The sequence below is a fragment of the Anomaloglossus baeobatrachus genome, chromosome 11 (genome assembly GCF_048569485.1).
Source record: "Anomaloglossus baeobatrachus isolate aAnoBae1 chromosome 11, aAnoBae1.hap1, whole genome shotgun sequence".
Taxonomy (NCBI): domain Eukaryota; kingdom Metazoa; phylum Chordata; class Amphibia; order Anura; family Aromobatidae; genus Anomaloglossus; species Anomaloglossus baeobatrachus.
The window spans coordinates 177,601,097-177,626,765 of NC_134363.1; the positions used below are offsets into that span (position 1 = coordinate 177,601,097).

Below are 25,669 nucleotides of genomic sequence, written 5' to 3' on the forward strand. Positions count from 1 at the left end.
TCAGTGTGGAGTAGGAAACTGGCTAGTGGGAGCAATGCCTAGTAGAAGACTACATAAGCAAGGATGGTTGACTTTAGGGAGATCAACATCCAACACCACAGAGACACCATCACGTGTTTCTCAACGCAGTGATTCTAGAGCAATGCCCCCTGGGAAATATTCAAAACAAGAAAGCCTGCAGAGACACCATCACATGTTTCTCAATGCTGGCAGGAAACTAGCCAGGTCTTTCACCGGGAAGGAACAACCACGGAAAGGGTAGTCTCCAGTCAAGGAGACCACCTATGCCAAACATGGTATCCATCCACAGACAGCTGTTTCGGGGTATTTGCCCCTCATCAGTGTGGAGTAGGAAACTGGCTAGTGGGAGCAATGCCTAGTAGAAGACTACATAAGCAAGGATAGTTGACCTTAGGGAGATCAAGAAACAACACCACGGAGACACCATCACGTGTTTCTCAACGCAGTGATTCTAGAGCAATGCCTCCTGGGAAATATTCAAAACAAGAAAGCCTGCGGAGACACCATCACATGTTTCTCAACGCTGGCAGGAAACTAGCCAGGTCTTTCACCGGGAAGGAACAACCACGGGAAGGGCAGTCAAGGAGACCACCTATGCCAAACATGGTATCCATGGTATTTGCCCCTCATCAGTGTGGAGTAGGATGTTGATCTGAATATAAGCCCTGGAGCAAAAAAATAATATAAGACCCTGACTTATATTCTGGGAAACACAGCAGTTGTCTTATTTCATGTGCATATTGTGGTATATGGTGTTCACAAGAGTGCACAATACATTGACTCCTAAATGATAGGCATGCGCATAATTCTGAGTATCACTGTTTATCCGGAGTATCATAAATTATAAAGGATCCGGTGATCTGCCTGCTGATGTTGGTTTGCTGTTAGACCCGCCGGCCTGATCCCGATAAAACACTGGAGCTTTGAAGAAATGAGCAATTATAGTTATAAAGATGCGGCGAAAACACTGCATCCTTTGCATACGTTTTTACATGCGGCCCGTCCGTTTTTTTTCCGATTGCGGCACGCTACTGAGCATGCGCAGTGGAAGAAACCGCATGCGGCGGCCGGATGCATTTTTTGCCGCATCGCGCCGCATCCGACGTCCATAGGCATGCGGATGCGGCGCGATGCGTTTTTTTTTGCTGGATCAAAAAACGTGCCAGGGAACATTCCATCCGGCCTCCACATCAGCTAAATCTGCCGCATGCGGCAAAAAACGGACGGAACGCAAGCCCATGCGGTACAATGGAAGTCAATGATGGAAAAAACGAAACCGGCGGCAAAAAAAAACGGTTTCGTTTTTTCAGCAGAGCGCCGGATTGTGCCGCACTGCTACAGCCGGATGTGTGAAAGCAGCCTTAGTGTGTTACTGACCTCATTCCTTCATAGTACAGGTAATTCACCCATTAATATAGTTACTGAATACCACTAACAACGGCAATAAGCTCTATCCCCACCAATGAGGAAGCCGCGATCTACGTTCCTTTCACCTTCCTGCCATCCTATGATACTATATACTGTCAGGTATACTCCTCTGTACACACTATTCAGTATGTATGTAGGAATATTAGTCTTACTTTTACTATTGTTGGTCTTGTTATTTGTGCCCTATATTGATTCTCTCTAGGGACTATTTATTTTTCACTTGCTTCTATTGACATGAGGTCTTATCTGCCTATTTATAATTAAAGGGAATTTTTCAGTAGCATTTTGCTAGCTGAGAGCCTGATTCCAGGGATGTGTCACTTATTAGGCTGTACATTCTAGTTTCTCTAGAATCAGTGTTTTATCAATAGGAGATTATCACTGCAGGACTAGATCTCACATGCTCGGCAGTCCAGTTAATCTGTGTAACCCCGCCCCCACCACTGATTAGCAGGTTGCTGAAAAAGTACACAGAAATTATCAATCAGGGGAGTAGATGAGTGGTGGTTGGCAAGGAGCAGGCAGCAGTTGTAGTCGTTGCAGTTAGGGGAACCACAGGTCTCGGCACACCTTGCAGTTAACCCCTCACCTCCCTATCACCAGACCACTCACATGACAGACTCCGTTTCAGTCTTATGCGGCACACATTCAAAAGAAATAAGGTCCAGCAACGGTCGCAACGTTTAAGCAAGCAATTCAACTTTATTTTCTTCCGCTTCCGTGTCCAGCATTACTTCGGTCCGCTCTTCACGGTAACGGCATTCCTCCCATAGGGGTTCTTCACATATTTAATTCACAAATAAACTTTAACAGCAGTCCGTCTCCCTGGCACCTGGGTTTTCCGTCACCACTAGGCCTCTCCTTCCACCACTACGCATCACTCTGGCACGATACCAGGTCATAAAGTCCATTGGGCCCATTCACCCCACCCACAGGGGATGCCACAGCGCAAGAAGGACCGCAACCAACAGGGCTCTCCATCCATGCCCAGGTCATCCAGTCGTACTCTACAGCCTGAGGACACACTGACCTTTCAGCGAGTGTGAAATTCTCCAGTATTAAATGTGACGCCCTGGGCAAGCCAGGGGTCACGGGTCACAACACCACACGCACCCCACATTCCCTGCAGGTACACACAAAGTCAAAACTAAAATCCTTGTTGCCTTCCTCCAGGGGCTGATGTCCACACCAGGGGGTGGGCCAGGCGGTTGGCTCCACCCACCGAGGAGTTCACAGCCCTGGAGGCGGGAAAACCAGGCAGTTAAGCTAGGAAAGTGAAGGAGTAAACAGGGAGAGTAAGAGGAGAGTTGAAAGTGACAGAGAAAGTGACAGCAAGAAGCCTGAAGTTGGTCCGGGTGTGTGCCCCAGACTGAGACAGCAAGGTTGACAGACGGCGGTGACCGTCTGCAGGCGAGACTGATTGGAGGTTGCCGAAAGGACCGTGGACGGGTGGTGACCCGGCGGTACCGGAGCGGTATACGAAGATTAGTCAGCACCAGGGCAGGGGCCTTTCGGATCCCGGCAAGGCTAGGAGTCGCCATAATTTACCAAATCCGTCAGTGAAGGGGACGACTGTCTCCCAACAACCAAGTCCCGTTTGAAGGCAACAGTCCAACCGTTAAGGGGAGACATCGCCACCGCCAAGGCACCAGTTTCCCAGGGCCAGCGCCTGCGGGCAAAAGTCGAGCTCCTCCGGTTCATATCTAAGCTGGGGAGCGGGTTACCGATGGGAACCCATCGCTACCAAACAACAACACATAGGTGCAGGGAAGAGACCGTCACCGTCAACTGCAGGGGACATCGGCAACGTAACCGTCTGAGGGACCCTTCCAACCAGCCGTTTGTTTACCGAGAACTGTCTTGGAAGGGAGGGTAAGTGACCCACGCCCCTGTGCCCCTAGAGGGTCGGTCATCGCGGCTGAGGGACCCGGTCCATACCCGCTCGCCCTGCTACCTCCCCCGCTACCCGTGTTGGCTGCTGCTGCCCCGCCACTGGGCCCGCTACCACCACCACCGATAGCAGTACCCTGCCAATCCGCCCCGGCGGACCGACCTGCAGCAAAAGCTCGTGACCACCCTGATCCGCTTCAATGGAAGAAGCCGAAGGCTGAGGCCGTCAGCAAAGATGCACCGGAGGCACGGCGGGGATGCAGCTGCCAGGAGGCAGAGCAGGCCATGTCACAGCGGGGTCCCTCATTACTGAAGGTGCCGGTCGTAGCCGACACGGAGGGACTCTGGCTGGGCCCGTCCCCCGCACACGCTGAACCGGAGCAAACAGAAAGTGCTCCCGGCTGGGAGCGGCGGCAACAGCAGCTGCGCAGGGAGATCGATGCCCGAGAGGGGTGTAGAGTGGATGTGCATGCCCGCATGAATATGGAAGAAGATCGCCTGCAGCGAGCTACCATTGGGGTCCAGAGCGGTGCACCATGTGAAGGTGGCACTAGAGTCCCACGAGTGAGAATGGACCGTTGAGCCGCAAAAGGCAGCGGAGCACCGTTGCACCGTCCCCGTTGGGACCACCACTGTGATTGTTTGAGAAAGTTTGAAAAGTTTGCAAGTTTTAAAAGTGATGATAAGAAATGAAACCGAACAGTCATCTGATTAACCGTGATTGAGAAAACCGTCCGTTACCGGCACCGTTGTCCCCGTAGGGACCGTTTAAAAAGTTGCATAAGGGACTCCTTATGGACAAGACCGTGAACTTGCAGGGCAACCACAAACGTTAGTGGGATGTAAATAAAAATCTGTTTGTTGCAGCTACTGTTACCGCCTCCGGAGAGGCAGGTTGGAGGGAGGGCCCGCAGTAGAGCCGGCTGGGGCCCAGCCACCACAGGAACCGGTGGCTACCCTCTGGAGGGGAAGGACAGATCCCGCTCGGGTAACTTGTGCTGGACTGGGGTCAAGGGGTGCTGCCTGGGTTTTAGGGGCAGCATCAAGGCCAGGTTACTTGGGTGGGAGAGAGCGGAGCCGCAACCGTTAAAATGTTTGCAACGTTTAAGTACCGAACCTCCCGATGTGGGATGATGTCATAAGTTGTATTATGTTTACCGTTTTTCTATTTTCACAGAAAACAAAAAGGAAAATAAAACCGGTGTTGGACGGGCAGCCCGAGGACGGTCTGCGTTTTGCTAAGGGGGAATGTGACGCCCTGGGCAAGCCAGGGGTCACGGGTCACAACACCACACGCACCCCACATTCCCTGCAGGTACACACAAAGTCAAAACTAAAATCCTTGTTGCCTTCCTCCAGGGGCTGATGTCAACACCAGGGGGTGGGCCAGGCGGTTGGCTCCGCCCACCGAGGAGTTCACAGCCCTGGAGGCGGGAAAACCAGGCAGTTAAGCTAGGAAAGTGAAGGAGTAAACAGGGAGAGTAAGAGGAGAGTTGAAAGTGACAGAGAAAGTGACAGCAAGAAGCCTGAAGTTGGTCCGGGTGTGTGCCCCGGACTGAGACAGCAAGGTTGACAGACGGCGGTGACCGTCTGCAGGCGAGACTGATTGGAGGTTGCCGAAAGGACCGTGGACGGGTGGTGACCCGGCGGTACCGGAGCGGTATACGAAGATTAGTCAGCACCAGGGCAGGGGCCTTTCGGATCCCGGCAAGGCTAGGAGTCGCCATAATTTGCCAAATCCGTCAGTGAAGGGGACGACTGTCTCCCAACAACCAAGTCCCGTTTGAAGGCAACAGTCCAACCGTTAAGGAGAGACATCGCCACCGCCAAGGCACCAGTTTCCCAGGGCCAGCGCCTGCGGGCAAGAGTGGAGCTCCTCCGGTTCATATCTAAGCTGGGGAGCGGGTTACCGGTGGGAACCCATCGCTACCAAACAACAACACATAGGTGCAGGGAAGAGACCGTCACCGTCAACTGCAGGGGACATCGGCAACGTAACCGTCTGAGGGACCCGTCCAACCAGCCGTTTGTTTACCGAGAACTGTGTCGTGTTTACTGGCTGAGTGAGTACCTCCGTGCCGTGCGGCACAGCGCTGCCCCTGCGCCCTCCACCTCCACAGGCCCCTAGCCCGCCTGTCCACCATCCCAACTCCATCACTGGGCCCCGGGATCACCAACCCCTACCCACGGAGGGGCAACACAACAACTGGCTGCTCCATACCATCACTCCCAGGATCCCCCCAGCCAGAGCAGCGGTGGTGTACACTCAATCACCACAACCGTGGGTGGCGTCACGGACAATAAACAATCCCCACACCCAAACCCCCTTTCACTCACGGGCGAGGAGCGCCGCTAGAGTCCCCGGGATCCGGCCCATCGCTCGAGCCACCGAGCAGCAGCAGGCCGCGGCAGCCGGACCCGAGCAGTGGGAGGGCGCGGCGTCCCCTCCTCCGCCCGCGACATTAACCGCCAGGTGAAACGGGCACCAGACCCCCGATTGTTAGACTATACCCCTCTCCTGGGGGACACAGTTCATGAATCGGACTCCGGATCCCGCATATCCTGGTCGTAGGGATGGCCCATTGGGCCAGACTCATCATTGTGGGCCTGTTAAATATACACGATCCTGGGGACTCTCCTACAGTATATTTCCTGTCACCCCTTTATATAGATTCCTATCCTCCTCCTACTACTACTCCCTCCCTACCCACCCAGGTACCAGGAGGAGTACTGTGCTACAACCCTGCCACCTGGTGGTGAATTCACATAAAACCGTACAGTTACATTTGACAGTGGCGTGCCGGGTACAAATGCAGGGGTGGGCCTAACCCTCAACCCCCTTACAGGTGGGTTTATACACAGTCTTAGTTCTGCTACATCTACGTCAGACAAAACAAGGATTCTATCAAAACTACATTAAGCAGTCCAGCAAGTGATATGACTCGCCTTCCCCAGGGCCTTGGGTGACTCGGCGTCGGGCCGGACTAGTCCGGGGTAGTCAGCGGTGGCGGGGCCCGACTCCGTGACCCTGGTGGAGTCAATTAAAATGGCGGTATGGGGGAGATGGTAATAAAGTTTATATAAAATTCGTGACACTACCTGAGGGAATTTGCAGCTATGGAGCCGCAGCTGCTGGAAGAGACCTCCGGGGCTGATGTTATGGCAGCTGAGGTGTTTCTTGCTCTCCACAGGTAGAGCGGGTACCCCGGGGCAACCTTTGGTGCTTGGTAAAGTCTATGGTGTTTGTTGATGAGGTGCAGGGCTGACAGGGCAGTGGAAAGGAACAGACACAGACAATGATTCTCTTTATCTTCTCCTTTTCTTGTCCTCAGTCGGTGACCTCCAGGGAGTCTGTTACAGATGGTGAGGGCGATCCGGTAGCCTGGAAGCAGTCAGGGGACTCACACTGCCCAGGTGAGTAATGAGGCCTGCTCCCTACGCTCTGTCTGGGTAAACGGGGTCCCACTGTTTCAGCAATTCTGAGACCCGTTTTGTTACTCTCTGAGGCAATTTATTACCTCCCCCGTATGGCGGGCTGCGTGGACTGTCACAGGTGCCGCTCTTCCTATCCTGGCTCCTAGTCCTGGCTCTACAGCTGCACCTCTGGGTGTGGAGTGGACGGAGACCTGCAGTCCTCTTGTCCTCCGGATGTAACCACCTGTACTCGAGTGGCCCCGAACTCCGGTATTTGGTTTTTCAGCGATGACGTCGGGGTGAGCTGGCTGCGCTCCACTCCCCGATGTTCTTCTCCTCTTTGCCTCTCTGTGGACTGTGTTTTCCTGGGCTGAGTGATCAGGCTCAGCTCCCAGCTCACACACCACACTACTCGAGTTCTTTTCTCACTGAACTCTCCTCACAGACTCCTTAATTCCTCCCTCAGGTCAGAGCTTAAGCAATCTCCCTGGAAATCCAGGTTTAGAGCTCCCTCTGCTGGCCCGGGGGAGAAACTGTGTTGAATGATGGTACTTACTGGCCAATGGACTTCCCCAACTACCTCCAGGCTCAGCATTAACCCTTTTGAGGAGGGCAACACTGCTGTGGCAACCAGACCGCTGGGGCGCCACAGATACATGTCACGGCCGGGCGGTCGGGCAGACCCAGGAGGTGGATCCACTGGACCGAACTCTAAGATGGAGGTAGGGAGTCCGGCAGCTGAAGCACTGAAGGGCAGCAGGATAGTCCGTGCAAGTGAAGACAGCGGAGGAGTCCCTGGGACCACGGAGACACAGAAGGTAGTCTTGGTGACGTAGCTCAGGTTCGGAGGCCGAGATGATATCAGGCGGAGTCCGGAACCTCTGGAGCAAGATGACGGGTCACCGCAGGGATCCGAGATGGCAGGTGCTGTCGGATGGCAGACGGACAGCGTGCGGGGTTCGGGATACGGCAGACTGGATGGCGAGGCAGGTACGGCTCTACAAAGAGAGATAGGTGAGTACAGGCACATAAACACCAGGAGACCTGACTCCTAGCTCAGGGAACACGAAGATCAGGCCCCGCCCCCTTGGACAAGAACCCCCTTTATACCCTGAACCTGACTAACCTCATTTCCTGTTACTGGACGCTGGCCCTTTAAGAATGCGCGCGGCCCGGGTGCCAGAAGCCAGGGAAGGAGGCTGCGAGGAGGACGCAGGAGAGCCGGCCAGGGCCTGGGAAGATGTCGGACGCCGGGATCGGCGACCAGAGGACCTATGGAGGACGGGCACCGGAGGCTGGGACGAGGGGAGCGTGGCAGGTGAGCCGGGGAGCGGAGCTGAGGACCCGGGGAGGGGAGCCGAGGACCCGGGGAGCGTGACAGTACCCCCCCCCCACGCCCCCCTCCCCGCAACCGGGACATGAAGGCACGGATAAGAGGAGTGCCTACGTTCTCCCTGGGCTCCCAGGACCTATCCTCAGGACCATACCCTGCCCAGTCCACCAGGAAGAACTGCCGACCTCGTACGGTCTTCATGGCCACGATATCCCTTACCGCATAGATGTCATCATCGGCAATAGGTGGAGGAGCTGGACTGGCAGCAGCGGAGAAGGGACCAAGGACCACCGGCTTGAGCAGGGAGACGTGGAACGAGTTGGGTATCCTCATCGTGGCCGGGAGCTGCAGCTTGTAGGAGACCTCATTGATCCTGGTGAGGACTTTAAACGGCCCAATGTAGCGAGGACCCAGCTTGTATGACGGTATCTTCAGGCGGACGTACTGGGAAGAAAGCCAGACGAGGTCTCCAGGAGAGAAACACGGAGGATCCAGGCGTTTCTTGTCTGCGTGTCTCTTCATCCGCAGGGAAGCACGTCCTAGAGACACCTTGACAGAGTCCCAAATGGTGGCAAAGTCACGGGCTACTGTATCTGCAGCAGGGACATCCGAAGAGGGGGATACAGGCAATGGGATGGAAGGCTGAAGTCCGTAAACAACATGGAAGGGAGAGCTGGAGGACGACTCACTGATGTGGTGGTTGTGGGAGAATTCAGCCCAAGGTAGAAGAGCGGACCAGTCGTCGTGATGGGCGTTAACATAGTGACGTAGAAATGAGGTCAAGATTTGATTGACCCTCTCTACTTGGCCATTAGACTGAGGATGGTATGCAGATGAAAAGTCCAGAGTCACTCCCAGATGGTTACAGAGAGCCCTCCAGAAGCGGGAGGTGAACTGAGTTCCTCTGTCTGATACGATGTGTAATGGAAAGCCATGCAAGCGGAAGATGTGTTGTATAAAAGCGTCCGCGAGTTCCTGAGCAGAGGGCAGTCCAGCCATAGGAACGAAATGGGCCATTTTTGAGAACCGGTCCACCACGACCCATATGACTGTGTGCCCGGATGACAATGGCAAGTCCGTAATAAAGTCCATTGCTATGTGTTGCCACGGAATCGAAGGTATCGGCAGAGGCAGAAGGCGGCCATGTGGGAGGTGTTTGGGCGTCTTGTTTCTGGCACAAGAGGAGCAGGCAGAGACAAAGGCGGCGACGTCCGTGCGAAGAGATGGCCACCAGTAATGGCGTACAATCGCACCCCATGTTCTCTTCTGGCCTGCATGGCCGGCTGTTTTTGAGGTATGACCCCAGTGTAAGACCGTTAGCCTGTCGGTCTCCGAGACATAGGTCTTCCCCGGTGGTATCTGGGCCAGAGTGACAGGAGCCACCGGAACAATCTTGCTAGGAGAGATGATAGGCTGGATAGTCTCTTCCTCCTGTTCCATGGGCATGAGAGACCTAGACAAGGCATCAGCGCGTACATTCTTGTCCGCTGGTCGGAAGTGGAGCTGGAAGTCAAACCTGGCAAAGAATAAGGACCACCTGGCTTGCCGTGGGTTCAGTCGCTGAGCGGACCGCAGGTATTCCAGGTTTTTGTGGTCCGTGTAGATAATCACGGGGTACACTGCTCCTTCCAGGAGGTAGCGCCACTCCTCCAGAGCCAGTTTGACCGCCAGTAGTTCTCGGTCACCGATGGTGTAATTACGTTCGGGTGCTGAGAAGCTCTTAGAGAAGAAACCGCAGGTCACCATCTTCCCGGAGGAGGATTTTTGCATGAGCACTGCTCCGGCTCCTGAGGAGGAGGCATCCACCTCCAAGGTGAACTGGCGGTTTAACTCCGGTCGGTGGAGTACAGGGGCGGAGGCGAATGCTCGCTTCAAAGAACAAAATGCGGCGTCTGCCGCAGGTGACCAGTCCTTAGGATTAGCCTCCTTTTTGGTCAAAGCGGAGAGAGGAGCGGTCAAGGCAGAGAAGTGCGGGATAAACTGGCGGTAGTAGTTGGCGAATCCCAGGAAGCGTTGGATTGCCTTCAGTCCAGAAGGCGGAGGCCAGTTGATGATGGCGGAGACCTTCTTGGGGTCCATCTGCAGTCCAGTATCAGAGATGATGTACCCCAGAAAGGGGAGGGAAGACTGCTCAAAGACACACTTCTCATACTTTGCGTACAGGCGATTCTCTCTCAGTCTTTGTAAGACCAGCTGTACGTTTTCTCTGTGGGTTTGGAGGTCCGGAGAGAAGACAAGGATGTCATCTAGATAAACAACCACACAGATGTAGAGAAGGTCCCGAAACACGTCGTTCACCAGTTCTTGGAAGACGGCAGGAGCGTTACACAGACCGAAGGGCATCACGCAGTACTCATAATGTCCATCGCGCGTATTAAACGCGGTTTTCCATTCGTCACCAGAGCGGATGCGTACCAGATTGTAAGCACCCCGAAGATCCAGCTTGGTGAACACACGAGCTCCTCTAAGCCGGTCAAATAATTCGGGAATGAGCGGCAGGGGGTATTTGTTTTTCACGGTGATTTGATTGAGACCCCGGTAGTCTATGCATGGGCGTAAGTCTCCCTCTTTCTTCTTGACAAAGAAGAAACCTGCTCCAGCAGGAGAGGAGGATCTCCGAATGAACCCTCTTGCTAGGCTCTCTGAGATGTAATCTGACATGGCCCTGGTTTCGGCTGGAGATAAAGGATATATCCGTCCTCTAGGTGGGGTTGTCCCTGGAAGCAGGTCAATGGCACAATCGTATGGACGATGTGGCGGCAGTACCTCGGATTCCTTTTTGTCAAAGACATCGGCAAAGGACCAATAGGCCGAAGGCAGCCCCGTTAGGGTCTCAGGAACCGGAGGTCGTCGGAGGGGTGGTATGGACTTTAGGCACCTCTCATGACACGAAGAGCCCCAACGGGTGACTTCGCCAGTACCCCAGCTAACCGATGGTTCATGTGTCCGCAACCATGGGAGTCCCAACAGGATCTGGTGGGACATGTGTGGGAGAACGTAGAGAGCGATGTTCTCGGTGTGAAGAGCACCGATGCGTAGTTCGACAGGCCTGGTGATCAAGGAGATGGTATCAGAGAGAGGCCTCCCATCCACCGAGGCAATCACTAGGGGTTTGTCGAGTGGCATGACAGGCACCCGGTACTTGTCCACCGTGGCCTGCTGGATGAAATTGCCTGCTGCCCCGGAATCGAGGTAGGCATCAGCCGTGAACCGCGTCTCTCCCGTGGTCACTTGCACTGTCCATGTAACTGGGTCAGAGAGGGTCCCAGCACCTAGGGTGGCCTCTCCTACCAACCCTAGGCTTTGGAGTTTCCCGGCCTCTCTGGACAGGAGCGTAGCAGGTGGGTGTCCTCACCACAGTAAAAGCAGAGGCCCTGGGCGAGCCGCTCTGCTCGACGTCGTTCAGACTGCCGCACTCGGTCGATCTGCATGGGCTCGTGGACGGGAATCCCAGCTGTTGATGACTGAGGAACGGAGGACTTCTGCGGAGGAGGAGAATGCCGTACCGGGCGTCTCTCCCGAGATAGCTCTTTGGAGCGCTCCTGAAAACGTATGTCCACACGAGTTGCTAGGGCGATCAGTGCATCTAGGGTGGAGGGCACGTCCCGACCCGCCAACTCATCCTTGATGCGACTCGAGAGTCCTTCCCAGAAGGCGGCTGTTAGGGCCTCATTATTCCACCCGAGTTCTGAAGCCAAAGTGCGGAAACGGATGGCGTATTGACCCACCGTCAGTGTCCCTTGACGTAGGCGGAGGAGTGATGAAGCAGAGGCAGAGGCGCGTCCTGGCTCGTCAAAGGTACTGCGGAAGGCCTGTAGGAACTGTTGAAGATCCTTGGTCATGGGGTCCTCCTTCTCCCACAAGGGGTTCATCCACGCCAGCGCCTCGCCCTCTAGGTGGGACATTATAAAGGCGACCTTGGCTTGGTCGGAGGCGAACAGATGTGGCAGCTGCGTGAAGTGAAGGGAACATTGGTTTATGAAGCCCCTGCAGGTCTTGGGATCTCCAGCATACCGAGGAGGTGACGCCAAACGGAGTCGGGAAGCATCTGAAGAGGCTGCCACTGGTACGGGAGCCATGGCTTGCCTGGCGGGGGACCTGGGTGCCGCAGGCGTCATTGATGCTTGTAATGTGTACAGGCGGGTGTCCACGGAGGTCATGAATTGCAGCATGCGGGTCTGGACTTCACGCTGGCGTTGGAGTTCCTCTTGCAGGGCCATTAGTGCAGCAGCGGGATCCATGGCCTGATCTTACTGTCACGGCCGGGCGGTCGGGCAGACCCAGGAGGTGGATCCACTGGACCGAACTCTAAGATGGAGGTAGGGAGTCCGGCAGCTGAAGCACTGAAGGGCAGCAGGATAGTCCGTGCAAGTGAAGACAGCGGAGGAGTCCCTGGGACCACGGAGACACAGAAGGTAGTCTTGGTGACGTAGCTCAGGTTCGGAGGCCGAGATGATATCAGGCGGAGTCCGGAACCTCTGGAGCAAGATGACGGGTCACCGCAGGGATCCGAGATGGCAGGTGCTGTCGGATGGCAGACGGACAGCGTGCGGGGTTCGGGATACGGCAGACTGGATGGCGAGGCAGGTACGGCTCTACAAAGAGAGATAGGTGAGTACAGGCACATAAACACCAGGAGACCTGACTCCTAGCTCAGGGAACACGAAGATCAGGCCCCGCCCCCTTGGACAAGAACCCCCTTTATACCCTGAACCTGACTAACCTCATTTCCTGTTACTGGACGCTGGCCCTTTAAGAAAGGGTCAGTGACCGCGCGCGTGCCCTAATGCGCATGCGCGCGGCCCGGGTGCCAGAAGCCAGGGAAGGAGGCTGCGAGGAGGACGCAGGAGAGCCGGCCAGGGCCTGGGAAGATGTCGGACGCCGGGATCGGCGACCAGAGGACCTATGGAGGACGGGCACCGGAGGCTGGGACGAGGGGAGCGTGGCAGGTGAGCCGGGGAGCGGAGCTGAGGACCCGGGGAGGGGAGCCGAGGACCCGGGGAGCGTGACAATACATCACTGGAATCAACGTGTCAGCCCCTATATCATGCTGATCTCAGATTATACAGCAAAAACCTGGTGATAGATTTCCTTTAATTGTGATACGAGTCCTGCTGCTTTGTTTGTTTAGATGCCAAGACAGTTGTGAAAATGTCAGTCGTGATGAGGAGGAGGAAAACACAGGACTGAGCTGCCCGTCCTTATCTCTCTCAACTTCTGTAAACCCAAAATTAGAAGAGTTGACCATAAATCACCACAATTCAATATCCAATCGGGATAAACCAACAGCTTATTTAAACCAAATTATCCCAATAAAGCTATAAATTGATAAAACGTTCTTTTATTGATGGTATATTAAATATACCATCAATAAAAGAACGTCTCTCAACTTCTGACCTGACATTATTGGGAGAGAGTGAGAGAGATGCTCCGGGACCAAAGAGGATGTAGTACAAATAGGGTGCGGCCCCGTCTCAGTGAGCCGGGCATTTCATCTAATGCTTCCCATGACTGTGTGTCCAGTTGGGACCCGGTCACTCTCAGCCTTTATTCGCATTGAGGCCTGTTTTGACCCATGGTAAGGTTTAAATATTAGAGAGTGTAGGTACTGTCCCAACTGGGTACACCTTGTAGCAGTGGGGTGGCTTTATGCTTTTTTTGATCAAAAACAGTGTTTACTTAGTCCCCTATGTTTATCTATATGCACTATGCTTTCAATTAGTTACAGAAGGGTATATGTTTATATTATTTTGATCTTTGTTTTTTCTATCCTTTGTGCATTGCATGGAGGGGCTGCAGGAGCAGGGGGCCATCTTTGTGTGCCCAGTCTGCTCCCCCACCTCCCTTCCACTCTAAGGCCTAGGACACACGGAGAGAAAAACGGAGCGAGTGGAATGCGGTAAAAAATTTGCATTCCACTCGGACCAATATTACTCTATGTGCCCACTCCCATGAGCGATTATTTTCTCTGCCCTAATCAGACCGAGACAACAGTTGCAGCATGCTGCCGGTGGGATGTGATTCTGTTCCACTCGCACCCATTCAAGTCTATGGGGCGAGAGAAACATCGCAGTGCACTTGTGTTACACCGGTGTGCACTGCGAGAATGGCAATAGCCGGCAATGGAGGAGATGGGGAAATAAATCCCTCTCTCTCCACCGTTTAGCCGGCCCTCCTCTCCGCAGCGCCGGCCCTCCCTTCGCAGCGCCGCCCCTCCACTCCGCAGCTCGGGACCTCCCCTCTGCAGCATGGGCCCTCCCCTTCACAGCACCGGGTCTCCCCTCCACAGCGTGGCCCTCCCCTCCGCAGCGTGGGCCCTCTGCAACGCCGGCCCTCCCTTCTGCAGCGCCAGCCATCCCCTCCGCAGCTCGGGCCCTCCCCTCCGCAGCGCAGGACCTCCCCTACGCAGCGCTGGCCCTCCCCTCTGCAGCGCAGGCCCTCCCCCAGCAGCTGTGGTCTGATCGCACGATCAGACCATAGTCACATGACACTCACATGACACTCGGCTCCCACTGCGAGCGAGAGCCGAGTGTCATGTGAGTGCTCGCACATAACCCCATGTGGCCCCAGCCTCATGACGACCCTGTCAATGGTTTGGAATGGGATGTTCCGCAAGTGCATGCACTGTGATGTTGAGGTGTGCATGTACTTTTGGTCATTTTGTCTATATCAGAGCATGTCTTTATTACTCGTGAGTTCCACCCTTTCTCTGGTTGAGTTTGATGAATGTGTCTTTATTTTACTATTCTAAGTAAATATATAACTCATCCTATCAGCGTAAAAAAAAAATCACATCTTCAGTCAAAGTTCGCTAGAACTAAAGCCAGAAGTAGTGGGCAAGTGAAAATACGGCGAAGCAAACTCCCTCCTGCCGTCTCTTACATCCGGTGAGTAGATATTAGAGTTGGCAAATTATATGGTATCGGGTATCGTTCCATACTTGTATCTAAATGCACAAAGCGAAAAAGATGACTTAGAATACAATATGTTTTTGTGACAGTTTTCTGAACTTAATCCTATATAAAAAAGAGAGTAAAGTATAAAGGAAAGTCCAGTGCTCTCCTTTTACAATCGCCCTTATATTGTTGCGAAAACTGCCATAAAACCTGCACAATTGGGCCGGAAACCCAGTAACCAAACCCCCGCAAATAGGAACAGACAAGGGTAAACAAAAACTCGAACGCAGTGCACTTAAACAAGAAGGGGGGACAGTATGTGAACTGGGGAGTAAAGCAAAAGGGGTAAGGAATTAATGCACAACTGGAGGACTCACACACCAGGCGAAACCGCAACTTGTAGATCACCAAATAGCAGGATAACCACAGGAACCGAGGAAGCAGAAGCTATATCCAAGACTCAGCCCCAGAATACAAAGCCTTACAGAGGGTGAAGGGTGCTGGTGATCAGCAGCCTAAGCTCCCAGCATATGATCACAGGCCAGCAGGAATTAACTCCTGCTGTACTGGAGAGCAGTGAAGCCAGAACCAACCAACGCCTATGACAGGCTGTGCACCTAAGTGATCCGAGGCTTTGTAAGGCCAGGTACACATATCCGGCTTTTTGCCGGTTCGACGGATGCGGCGCACGCCAGTACAGTGTATACAGTAGACTGGCAGCACAGCAAGTGCCGATCACATGTGTCATGTGACCGGAGCATGTGACCCGGAGGTTGCGGCGCTGCCACTGTACTGTATCATACTGTACTGGCGTGCGCTGCATCCGTCAAACCGGCGAAAAGCCGGATATGTGTACCTGACCTTAGACTCTGCTGTGTCAAATGGATGCGCCAATTCTGTTGTGGCTGTGGGCTGCTATTGTGTCGGGCGGCGGGGCGCTGCGCTCGCCTACTCTGCTCGGGTTGCTCGGGTCTGGCGCTGCTGCTGCTGCTCGGTGGCTCGAGCGGTGGGCCGGATCCGGGGGCTCGAGCGGCGCTCCTCGCCAGACAGTGAAAAAGGGATTGATTGTTGGGGATAGTGTCCGTGACGCCACCCACGGTGTGTGGTGAAGGTGGGCACCACCGCTGCTGATGACGGGGATCCCGGGAACGGTGTTAGGGAGCAGCTTGGATGTTTTCCCCCTCCGTGGGTAGGGGTCGGTGGTCCTGGGGCCCGGTGGAGTGGAAGGATTGGGCTTGGCCGGTGAGGTGCAGGGCTGCGGGGGCTGCGCGGGGCTGTGCCTGACGGCACGGTGGTACTCACTGCAATGAACCAGTCTGTGATGGTAAACCAAATGTCTGGGTGGGCGGTAATCCGCAGCCGGTCGCAGCTCTTCTTCCCCAATCGGGTAGCGGTAGCGGTCTTCTTCCTGCATCTGTGTTTTTGTGATGGATCTAATGATTTCTCACCGGTAGCCCGCTCCCCAACTTTTGGTTGCCGGAGGAGCCCGTTTGCCCGCAGGCGCTGGCCCTTGGGTCTTTAGCTCTTGGCGGTAGCTTTCCACCCGAACGGTTGGACAGTTGCCTTTTATAGCGGGACTTTAACGTTAGGGAACCCTTAGGGTCCCGGTCACTGACGGATTTAGCCTTTTGCAGCGACTCCAAGCCTGGCCGGGGTCCGTAACCCTGCTTGATGGTGCTGGCTTCCCTCTGCTGCATGTTCGGAACCGGTGGGCCACCGCCCAACCCCGGTCCTCCGGTGTAACTTCGGTCCACCACTCCTGCAGACGGCTACCACCGTCTGCCAACCTTGTTGTACGTGCCCGGGCTCCAACCCGGACACCTGCAGTAGCTCTGCTCACTTTCACCTCTCTTCACTAACTCGACTGCCATGCTTGATAGCCTAGCAGGAACTCCTCCTGAACTGAACTGACTACTGTTTCCTGCCTCCAGGACTGTGTACTCCTCGAAGGGTGGGGCCAACCGCCTGGCGCCACCTCCCACCTGGTGTGAACATCAGCCTCTGGAGGGAGGTAACAAGGGTTTGTGTGTGGCTGGTGTTCCTAACTGGGGGTGTGTTGTTGTTGTACCCTGTGACCCCTGGCTAGTCCAGGGCGTCACATTCCCCCTTGGTTAAATGCAGACCGTCCGCGGGCTGCCGTCCACCACCGGTTTTATTTTTTTTTCAAACTGTAAAAAGATAAAAAACGGTAAATCAAGCATTTTAAATCATCCCACAGCGGGAGGCACATTTCTTTAACGTTACAAACGGTCAACATTTTTATTAACAACAAACGGTCTCCGCTCACACCCACCCAAGCAACCTAGCCTTGATGCTGCCCCTAAGAAGTGGGCAGCACCCCTTGACCCCAGTCCAGCACCAGATTGCCCGAGCGGGTACGGTTTCCCCCGGAGGATCGCCACCGGTTACGGTAGTGGCGGGCCTGGGCCATCACTTCCCTCCAGGCCCATCCTCCAAATCAGCCTCTCCGGAGGCGGTAACGGAAACAAGGGACAAAACACAGTCAACGGTTCAGCTGGTCCCAACGGGGACAACAGTCTACAGCGGTAGGCCGCTGCCGCATCCTTCTCCCTTAAGCAGCAGTCTTGTGTCACCGCTGCCGTGGCTGCCGCTCCCAGCATGGAGCGTCTTCAACCGGCTCCAGTCTGTGGGTGTGGGGAACGGGCCCAGCTGGGATCCCTCCGTTCCGGCTATGACCGGCACCTTCAGCAATGAGGGACCCCACTGTGACGTGGCCTGCTCTGCCGCTCGGCAGCTACATCCCCGCCGTGCCTCCGCCGAGGCCGGGTGCCTGGGAACGGTCAGCGTGACTTGCGGTGCGGGCGTCTGGTTGAAGATCGCCTCCGTTGCGGCCGGGCGGACTGCCGGAGCCGTCGTCATCTCCGTCGCGGCCAGGATGGAAGCCGGGACGGGTGCCAGGGTGGTGGTAAAGGTAAGGCCCGGGGGCCGCAGGTCTGGGCCCTCTCCCACAGACGTTGCGGGCTCCGCTACCGGTGACAGTGGTAACGGGGTGGCCTGGAGCTCCTGGCACATCTTGCTGCGGGGTCCAGGAACGTGTTTCAGCAGAGTCCTGGCTCCCCTGCACTTCTTCGGCGCTATTTACATGCGGCCGCCAAGCACTGCCGCTCCTGCGGCCAGCGCCATTTCAGCGTCTCCATTCGGCACCGACATCTTGTTTCCGTCCCCCCTCGGTCTTTTCCGGTCACGCCCTCTTCAGGGGCGGGGTTTCGGTTTTCGCGCCCTCACTGCTCGAGAGGGTGCTCGAGGCGGGAAATCTTCGCGCCCAAGATGGCGTCTTCTGAAAATTTTCAGCCGGACGCCGCCGGCGGGCAACAAGGCGCACCTCTACCAAACGGCAGAGCGGTAGGGATCCTGCTCGTGACGCCAAGTTGTGTCGGGCGGCGGGGCGCTGCGCTCGCCTACTCTGCTCGGGTCCGGCGCTGCTGCTGCTGCTCGGTGGCTCGAGCGGTGGGCCGGATCCGGGGACTCGAGCGGCGCTCCTCGCCAGACAGTGAAAAGGGGATTGATTGTTGGGGATAGTGTCCGTGACGCCACCCACGGTGTGTGGTGAAGGTGGGCACCACCGCTGCTGATGACGGGGATCCCGGGAACGGTGTTAGGGAGCAGCTTGTATGTTTTCCCCCTCCGTGGGTAGGGGTCGGTGGTCCCGGGGCCCGGTAGAGTGGACGGATTGGGCTTGGCCGGTGAGGTGCAGGGCTGCGGGGGCTGCGCGGGGCTGTGCCTGACGGCACGGTGGTACTCACTGCAATGAACCAGTCTGTGATGGTAAACCAAATGTCTGGATGGACGGTAATCCGCAGCCGGTCACAGCTCTTCTTCCCCAATCGGGTAGCGGTCTTCTTCCTGCACCTGTGTTTTTGTGATGGCTCTAATGATTTCTCACCGGTAGCCCGCTCCCCAGCTTTTGGTTGCCGGAGGAGCCCGTTTGCCCGCAGGCGCTGGCCCTTGGGTCTTTAGCTCTTGGAGGTAGCTTTCCACCCGAACGGTTGCACGGTTGCCTTTTATAGCGGGACTTTAACGTTAGGGAACCCTTAGGGTCCCGGTCACTGACGGATTTAGCCTTTTGCAGCGACACCAAGCCTGGCCGGGGTCCGTAACCCTGCTTGATGGTGCTGGCTTCCTTCTGCTGCATGTTCGGAACCGGTGGGCCACCGCCCAACCCCGGTCCTCCGGTGTAACTTCGGTCCACCACTCCTGCAGACGGCTACCACCGTCTGCCAACCTTGTTTTACGTGCCCGGGTTCCAACCCGGACACCTGCAGTAGCTCTGCTCACTTTCACCTCTCTTCACTAACTTGACTGCCACGCTTGACAGCATAGCAGGAACTCCTCCTGAGCTGAACTGACTACTGTTTCCTGCCTCCAGGACTGTGTACTCCTCGAAGGGTGGGGCCAACCGCCTGGCGCCGCCTCCCACCTGGTGTGAACATCAGCCTCTGGAGGGAGGTAACAAGGGTTTGTGTGTGGCTGGTGTTCCTAACTGGGGGTGTGGGGTGTGTTGTTGTTGTACCCTGTGACCCCTGGCTAGTCCAGGGCGTCACACTATTTCTAGGCTAGGAAGGGCCAAATAATCATGGGCCTTTCCAGCCTTATAATTACAGCCCTCAACTGTCTGCTTTACCTTGGGTGCTTATCAAAAATAGGGGGAACCCCATGTCGTTTTTTTTCAATTATTTATGTTAAACCAGTCTAAAAACACCCTTTAGGGCCGCATGAAAGGTGCAAGTCTACAAACACTGCTCTAACTTAAGCTCTCCCTCCTACATCAACTCACCCTGAACAGTAGTGGGCCAAGCATTGAGCTCCAGGGTCTCATTTAAGTCCCAATGATGTAATACGGCCAACATGGCTACGGCATTACTGTGATTGGTAGGCAATCCCTGCATGTTTAGTGGTTGAAAAACAGACGCAAAACATGCGGGGGCGAAGATTTGAGCGTGGCCCTTGAGCACCCATGATACTCAGCTGAGTCATGGACGTGCATGAGCACCTCCATGCTCGATCGAGTAACAAGCATTGCCAAGCACACTCGCTCATCACTATTCTTAACCTTTCATTACATTATTTGTTTAATTATCATGATCATTCTCACAGAATGGAAGGTACGCTGCAAAACTGCAAAAACGTTGGTAGTGTAACATGACCAGTCACAATGTAAATCTGACCTACAAAAACTCATGTAGTGTCATGTAATTGTGTTTCAATACTTACTGATTGGTGTCTTCTCCAGTTTCCAGCGAGATTCTAATCCTCTTCTGAACTTCATAAGAAATCTTTATTAATAAATGTGTTGGACCAATGGTTATCCAATTTCTTCCTCTTGACCAACATTTCTTGCTGGGGTTTTTTTAAACAAATTATCTTTCTTTATTATAGTGATCATGGCAAATCAATATGGGGATTCTTCAAACGACTTTGGAGATATTTGGAAAGAGGAACACATGCCTGGTTTTGAGGAACTCATTCTCCATAGTAATGATCTGCCGCAAGATGGAAAGATCTACGTAATGTACCACGGCACCACATTTTCTGCAGCTCAGAAAATTCTTGAAGATGGATTTGCGCAATCTCCTCCATCCGGAATGCTGGGATCGGGGGTCTATGTTAGCAGAGACATAAACAAAGCTCTGAGATACCCCCTATATGACAAGTCAGAACAGGTTGTCCTGAAGCTTCGAGTGAGTGTAGGCAGGGTCAAGAAAATTGAACACCAAGGTCATCCTATGCAGAAGACATGGAATGAACATGGCTACGATACCGCCTGGGTGCCACCAAACTGTGGAATGGTTAGAAGTGGGCTGGAAGAGGATTGTGTCTGGGACCCCAGAAGAATCAAGGTAATGGACATTGCTAAAGCCTCACCAGAACTTCAAGAGCAGCTGAATTATTTTTTTGTTACGAAGCAAAACGTTGCCAATGAAAATGACGAAAGTGAAGAAATTTACGGAATTGATGAAAATGGTGAAATTTATGAAGGAGAAGAATTTTACGAAGATGGTGAAGGAGGTGAATTTTATGAAGGTGGTGAAGGAGGAGACTTTTATGAAGGTGAAGGTGGTGAAGGAGAAGAATTTTATGAAGATGGTGAAGTAGAAGAATTTTACGAAGGTGAAGGTGGTGAAGGAGAAGAATTTTATGAAGATGGTGAAGTAGAAGAATTTTACGAAGGTGAAGGTGGTGAAGGAGAAGAATTTTGTGAAGGTGGTGAAGGAGAAGAATTTTATGAAGGTGAAGATGGTGAAGGAGAAGAATTTTATGAAGGTGAAGGTGGTGAAGGAGAAGAATTTTATGAAGGTGAAGATGGTGAAGGAGAAGAATTTTATGAAGGTGGAGAAAGAGAAGAATTTTATGAAGGTGAAGGTGGTGAAGGAGAAGAATTTTATGAAGGTGGATGTGGTGAAAGAGAAGAATTTTATGAAGGTGAAGGTGGTGAAGGAGAAGAATTTTATGAAGGTGGATGTGGTGAAAGAGAAGAATTTTATGAAGGTGAAGGTGGTGAAGGAGAAGAATTTTATGAAGGTGGGGAAAGAGAAGAATTTTATGTAGGTCGTGAAGGAGAAGAATTTTACAAAGGTGGTGAAAGAGAAGAAATTCATGAAAGTGATCAAGGTGGTGAAAGAGAAGAAAGTGTCGAAATTGACCAAGTTTGCAGAATTTACAAAATATATGAAGGGAGCGAAAGTGAAGAAAGGTACGAAGATGATGAAAATGGCGAAATTTATGAATATGAAGAAAACAATGAAGGTGACAACTGCTGTTGCTGTCTCCTTATGTAAATGTGTTCATGTCGTCTCTCTTGTAATTGCCTATTTCTAACTCCATGAATATATGCCCTGCCCCATTGGCAAAACATATCCTGAGATCATGAGATGAATGACACAATATAGATTTTCTTTTAAGAGAAGTTGCCTATGAGGGAGCTATTTATGCTGTATGTTTCTATATGTGAATTTTGGCTTGTCGAGGATTTGGCTAACAATTATATGTGTATTTAATTTGCATTGCAGGAAACCAAAGAATGTGCCATAGAATGCCATATACAGGCCTACTGTACCTTTTTCAGGTCTCGTTAGCGAATGCAGATAACAGCTTAAGAAGCCAAGCTGCATTAGGTGTGTGCACCTCTCCGAACTCGAACTCGAAAAATTTGCGCTTTTTTTTTTTATTGTGAATTAGCAAAAAAATGATGACCAACATTTTATACATTAGAAAAAAATTTCATCAGCCACAGAAGAAGATCCACACAGGCTTCTGCAATATGCCTTTTAGCTATTTCATTACATGGTATAGCCAATCAGAAGGAATTATTGAAGGCTGTATAAAAGCAGAGGCAGGAAATGAAGCAGTCATTTTAGAGTGATTTTAAAATAGGGAGAGAATGTCACAGCTCAGTTCTAGAAATAGGAAAAGAAAGTCCTAAAACAATAGACAAATTAGACATTCGAGACAGTACTGTCTTGTACAAGTGCAGCAATGAAGAAGATTCAGCAGTGAATGACACCAGCACTGCCCCCTGATGACACTTCATTAGAGGGGGGTGCTAGAAGCAGTGAATGACACCAGCACTGCCCCCTGATGACACTTCATTAGAGGGTGGTGCTAGAAGCAGTGAATGACACCAGCACTACTCTTTGATGATGTTTCATTTGAGGGCGGTGCTAGAAGCAGTAAATGACACCAGCACTGCCCCCTGATTATGCTTCATTTGAGGGTGGTGCTAGTTGTAGTGAATTACACCAGCACTGTCCCCTGATGGCGCTACATTTGAGGGTGGTGCTAGAAGCAGTGAATGACACCAGCACTACTCCTTGATGATGCTTCATTTGAGGGCGGTGCTAGAAGTAGTAAATGAAACCAGCAATGCCCCCTGATGATGCTTCATTTGAAGGTGGTGCTAGATGTAGTGAATGACACCAGCACTACTCCTTGATGATGCTTCATTTGAGGGTGGTGCTAGAAGCAGTAAATTACACCAGCAATGCCCCCTGATAATGCTTCATTTGAAGGTGGTGCTAGTTGTAGTGAATTACACCAGCACTGCCCCCTGATGGCGCTACATTTGAGGGTGGTGCTAGAAGCAGTAAATGACACCAGCACTGCCCCCTGATGATGCTTCATTTGAGGGTGGTGCTAGATGTAGTGAATGACACCAGCACTGTCCCCTGATGATGCTTCATTTGAGGGCGGTGCTAGAAGCAGTAAATGACACCAGCACTACCCCCTGATCATGCTTCATTTGAAGGTGGTGCTAGATGTAGTGAATGACACCAGCACTGTCCCCTGATGATGCTTCATTTGAGGGTGGTGCTAGATGTAGTGATTGACACCAGCACTGCCCCCTGATGACGCTTCATTTGAGGGCGGTGCTGGAAGCAGTGAATGACACCAGCACTGCCCCCTGATGACACTTCATTAGAGGGGGGTGCTAGAAGCAGTGAATGACACCAGCACTGCCCCCTGATGACACTTCATTAGAGGGTGGTGCTAGAAGCAGTGAATGACACCAGCACTACTCTTTGATGATGTTTCATTTGAGGGCGGTGCTAGAAGCAGTAAATGACACCAGCACTGCCCCCTGATGATGCTTCATTTGAGGGTGGTGCTAGAAGCAGTGAATGACACCAGCACTACTCTTTGATGATGTTTCATTTTAGGGCGGTGCTAGAAGCAGTAAATGACACCAGCACTGCCCACTGATGATGCTTCATTTGAGGGTGGTGCTAGTTGTAGTGAATTACACCAGCACTGTCCCCTGATGGCGCTACATTTGAAGGTGGTGCTAGATGTAGTGAATGACACCAGCACTACTCCTTGATGATGCTTCATTTGAGGGCGGTGCTAGAAGTAGTAAATGAAACCAGCAATGCCCCCTGATGATGCTTCATTTGAAGGTGGTGCTAGATGTAGTGAATGACACCAGCACTACTCCTTGATGATGCTTCATTTGAGGGTGGTGCTAGAAGCAGTAAATTACACCAGCAATGCCCCCTGATAATGCTTCATTTGAAGGTGGTGCTAGTTGTAGTGAATTACACCAGCACTGCCCCCTGATGGCGCTACATTTGAGGGTGGTGCTAGAAGCAGTAAATGACACCAGCACTGCCCCCTGATGATGCTTCATTTGAGGGTGGTGCTAGATGTAGTGAATGACACCAGCACTGTCCCCTGATGATGCTTCATTTGAGGGCGGTGCTAGAAGCAGTAAATGACACCAGCACTACCCCCTGATCATGCTTCATTTGAAGGTGGTGCTAGATGTAGTGAATGACACCAGCACTGCCCCCTGATGATGCTTCATTTGAGGGTGGTGCTAGATGTAGTGATTGACACCAGCACTGCCCCCTGATGACGCTTCATTTGAGGGCGGTGCTGGAAGCAGTGAATGACACCAGCACTGCCCCCTGATGACACTTCATTAGAGGGGGGTGCTAGAAGCAGTGAATGACACCAGCACTGCCCCCTGATGACACTTCATTAGAGGGTGGTGCTAGAAGCAGTGAATGACACCAGCACTACTCTTTGATGATGTTTCATTTGAGGGCGGTGCTAGAAGCAGTAAATGACACCAGCACTGCCCCCTGATGATGCTTCATTTGAGGGTGGTGCTAGAAGCAGTGAATGACACCAGCACTACTCTTTGATGATGTTTCATTTGAGGGCGGTGCTAGAAGCAGTAAATGACACCAGCACTGCCCCCTGATGATGCTTCATTTGAGGGTGGTGCTAGTTGTAGTGAATTACACCAGCACTGTCCCCTGATGGCGCTACATTTGAAGGTGGTGCTAGATGTAGTGAATGACACCAGCACTACTCCTTGATGATGCTTCATTTGAGGGCGGTGTAGAAGTAGTAAATGAAACCAGCAATGCCCCCTGATGATGCTTCATTTGAAGGTGGTGCTAGATGTAGTGAATGACACCAGCACTACTCCTTGATGATGCTTCATTTGAGGGTGGTGCTAGAAGCAGTAAATTACACCAGCAATGCCCCCTGATAATGCTTCATTTGAAGGTGGTGCTAGTTGTAGTGAATTACACCAGCACTGCCCCCTGATGGCGCTACATTTGAGGGTGGTGCTAGAAGCAGTAAATGACACCAGCACTGCCCCCTGATGATGCTTCATTTGAGGGTGGTGCTAGATGTAGTGAATGACACCAGCACTGTCCCCTGATGATGCTTCATTTGAGGGCGGTGCTAGAAGCAGTAAATGACACCAGCACTACCCCCTGATCATGCTTCATTTGAAGGTGGTGCTAGATGTAGTGAATGACACCAGCACTGCCCCCTGATGATGCTTCATTTGAGGGTGGTGCTAGATGTAGTGATTGACACCAGCACTGCCCCCTGATGACGCTTCATTTGAGGGCGGTGCTGGAAGCAGTGAATGACACCAGCACTGCCCCCTGATGACACTTCATTAGAGGGTGGTGCTAGAAGCAGTGAATGACACCAGTACTGCCCCTGATGACGCTTCACGCTTCGTTTGAGGGCAGTGCTAGAGTTTTTTTTCCTTAAAACCTCTTGCCTTGTGTTTTAATATTTTTATGTTATTATATTTTGATTAATAAAGTAATATATTTTTAAACAAAGCCTCTTTGTAACAAGAGTATATTCATTTTTTGGGAGATCACTGAACTTAGCTTGGCCTTTATATTGATTATTTGGA

General features: G+C 52.8%; 1 protein-coding gene across 1 annotated transcript in view; it reads left to right on the plus strand.

Annotated features, from left to right (window-relative positions):
* Positions 1–21,779, plus strand: part of LOC142255901 (uncharacterized) — a 62,915-nt gene extending 41,136 nt beyond the window's left edge. Inside the window, exon 8 of the mRNA XM_075327349.1 lies at positions 20,477–21,779. Within this exon, the coding sequence (XP_075183464.1) occupies positions 20,477–21,779 (1,303 nt within the window). The remainder of the gene's footprint in view (positions 1–20,476) is intronic.
* The last annotated feature ends 3,890 nt before the right edge of the window (positions 21,780–25,669 follow it).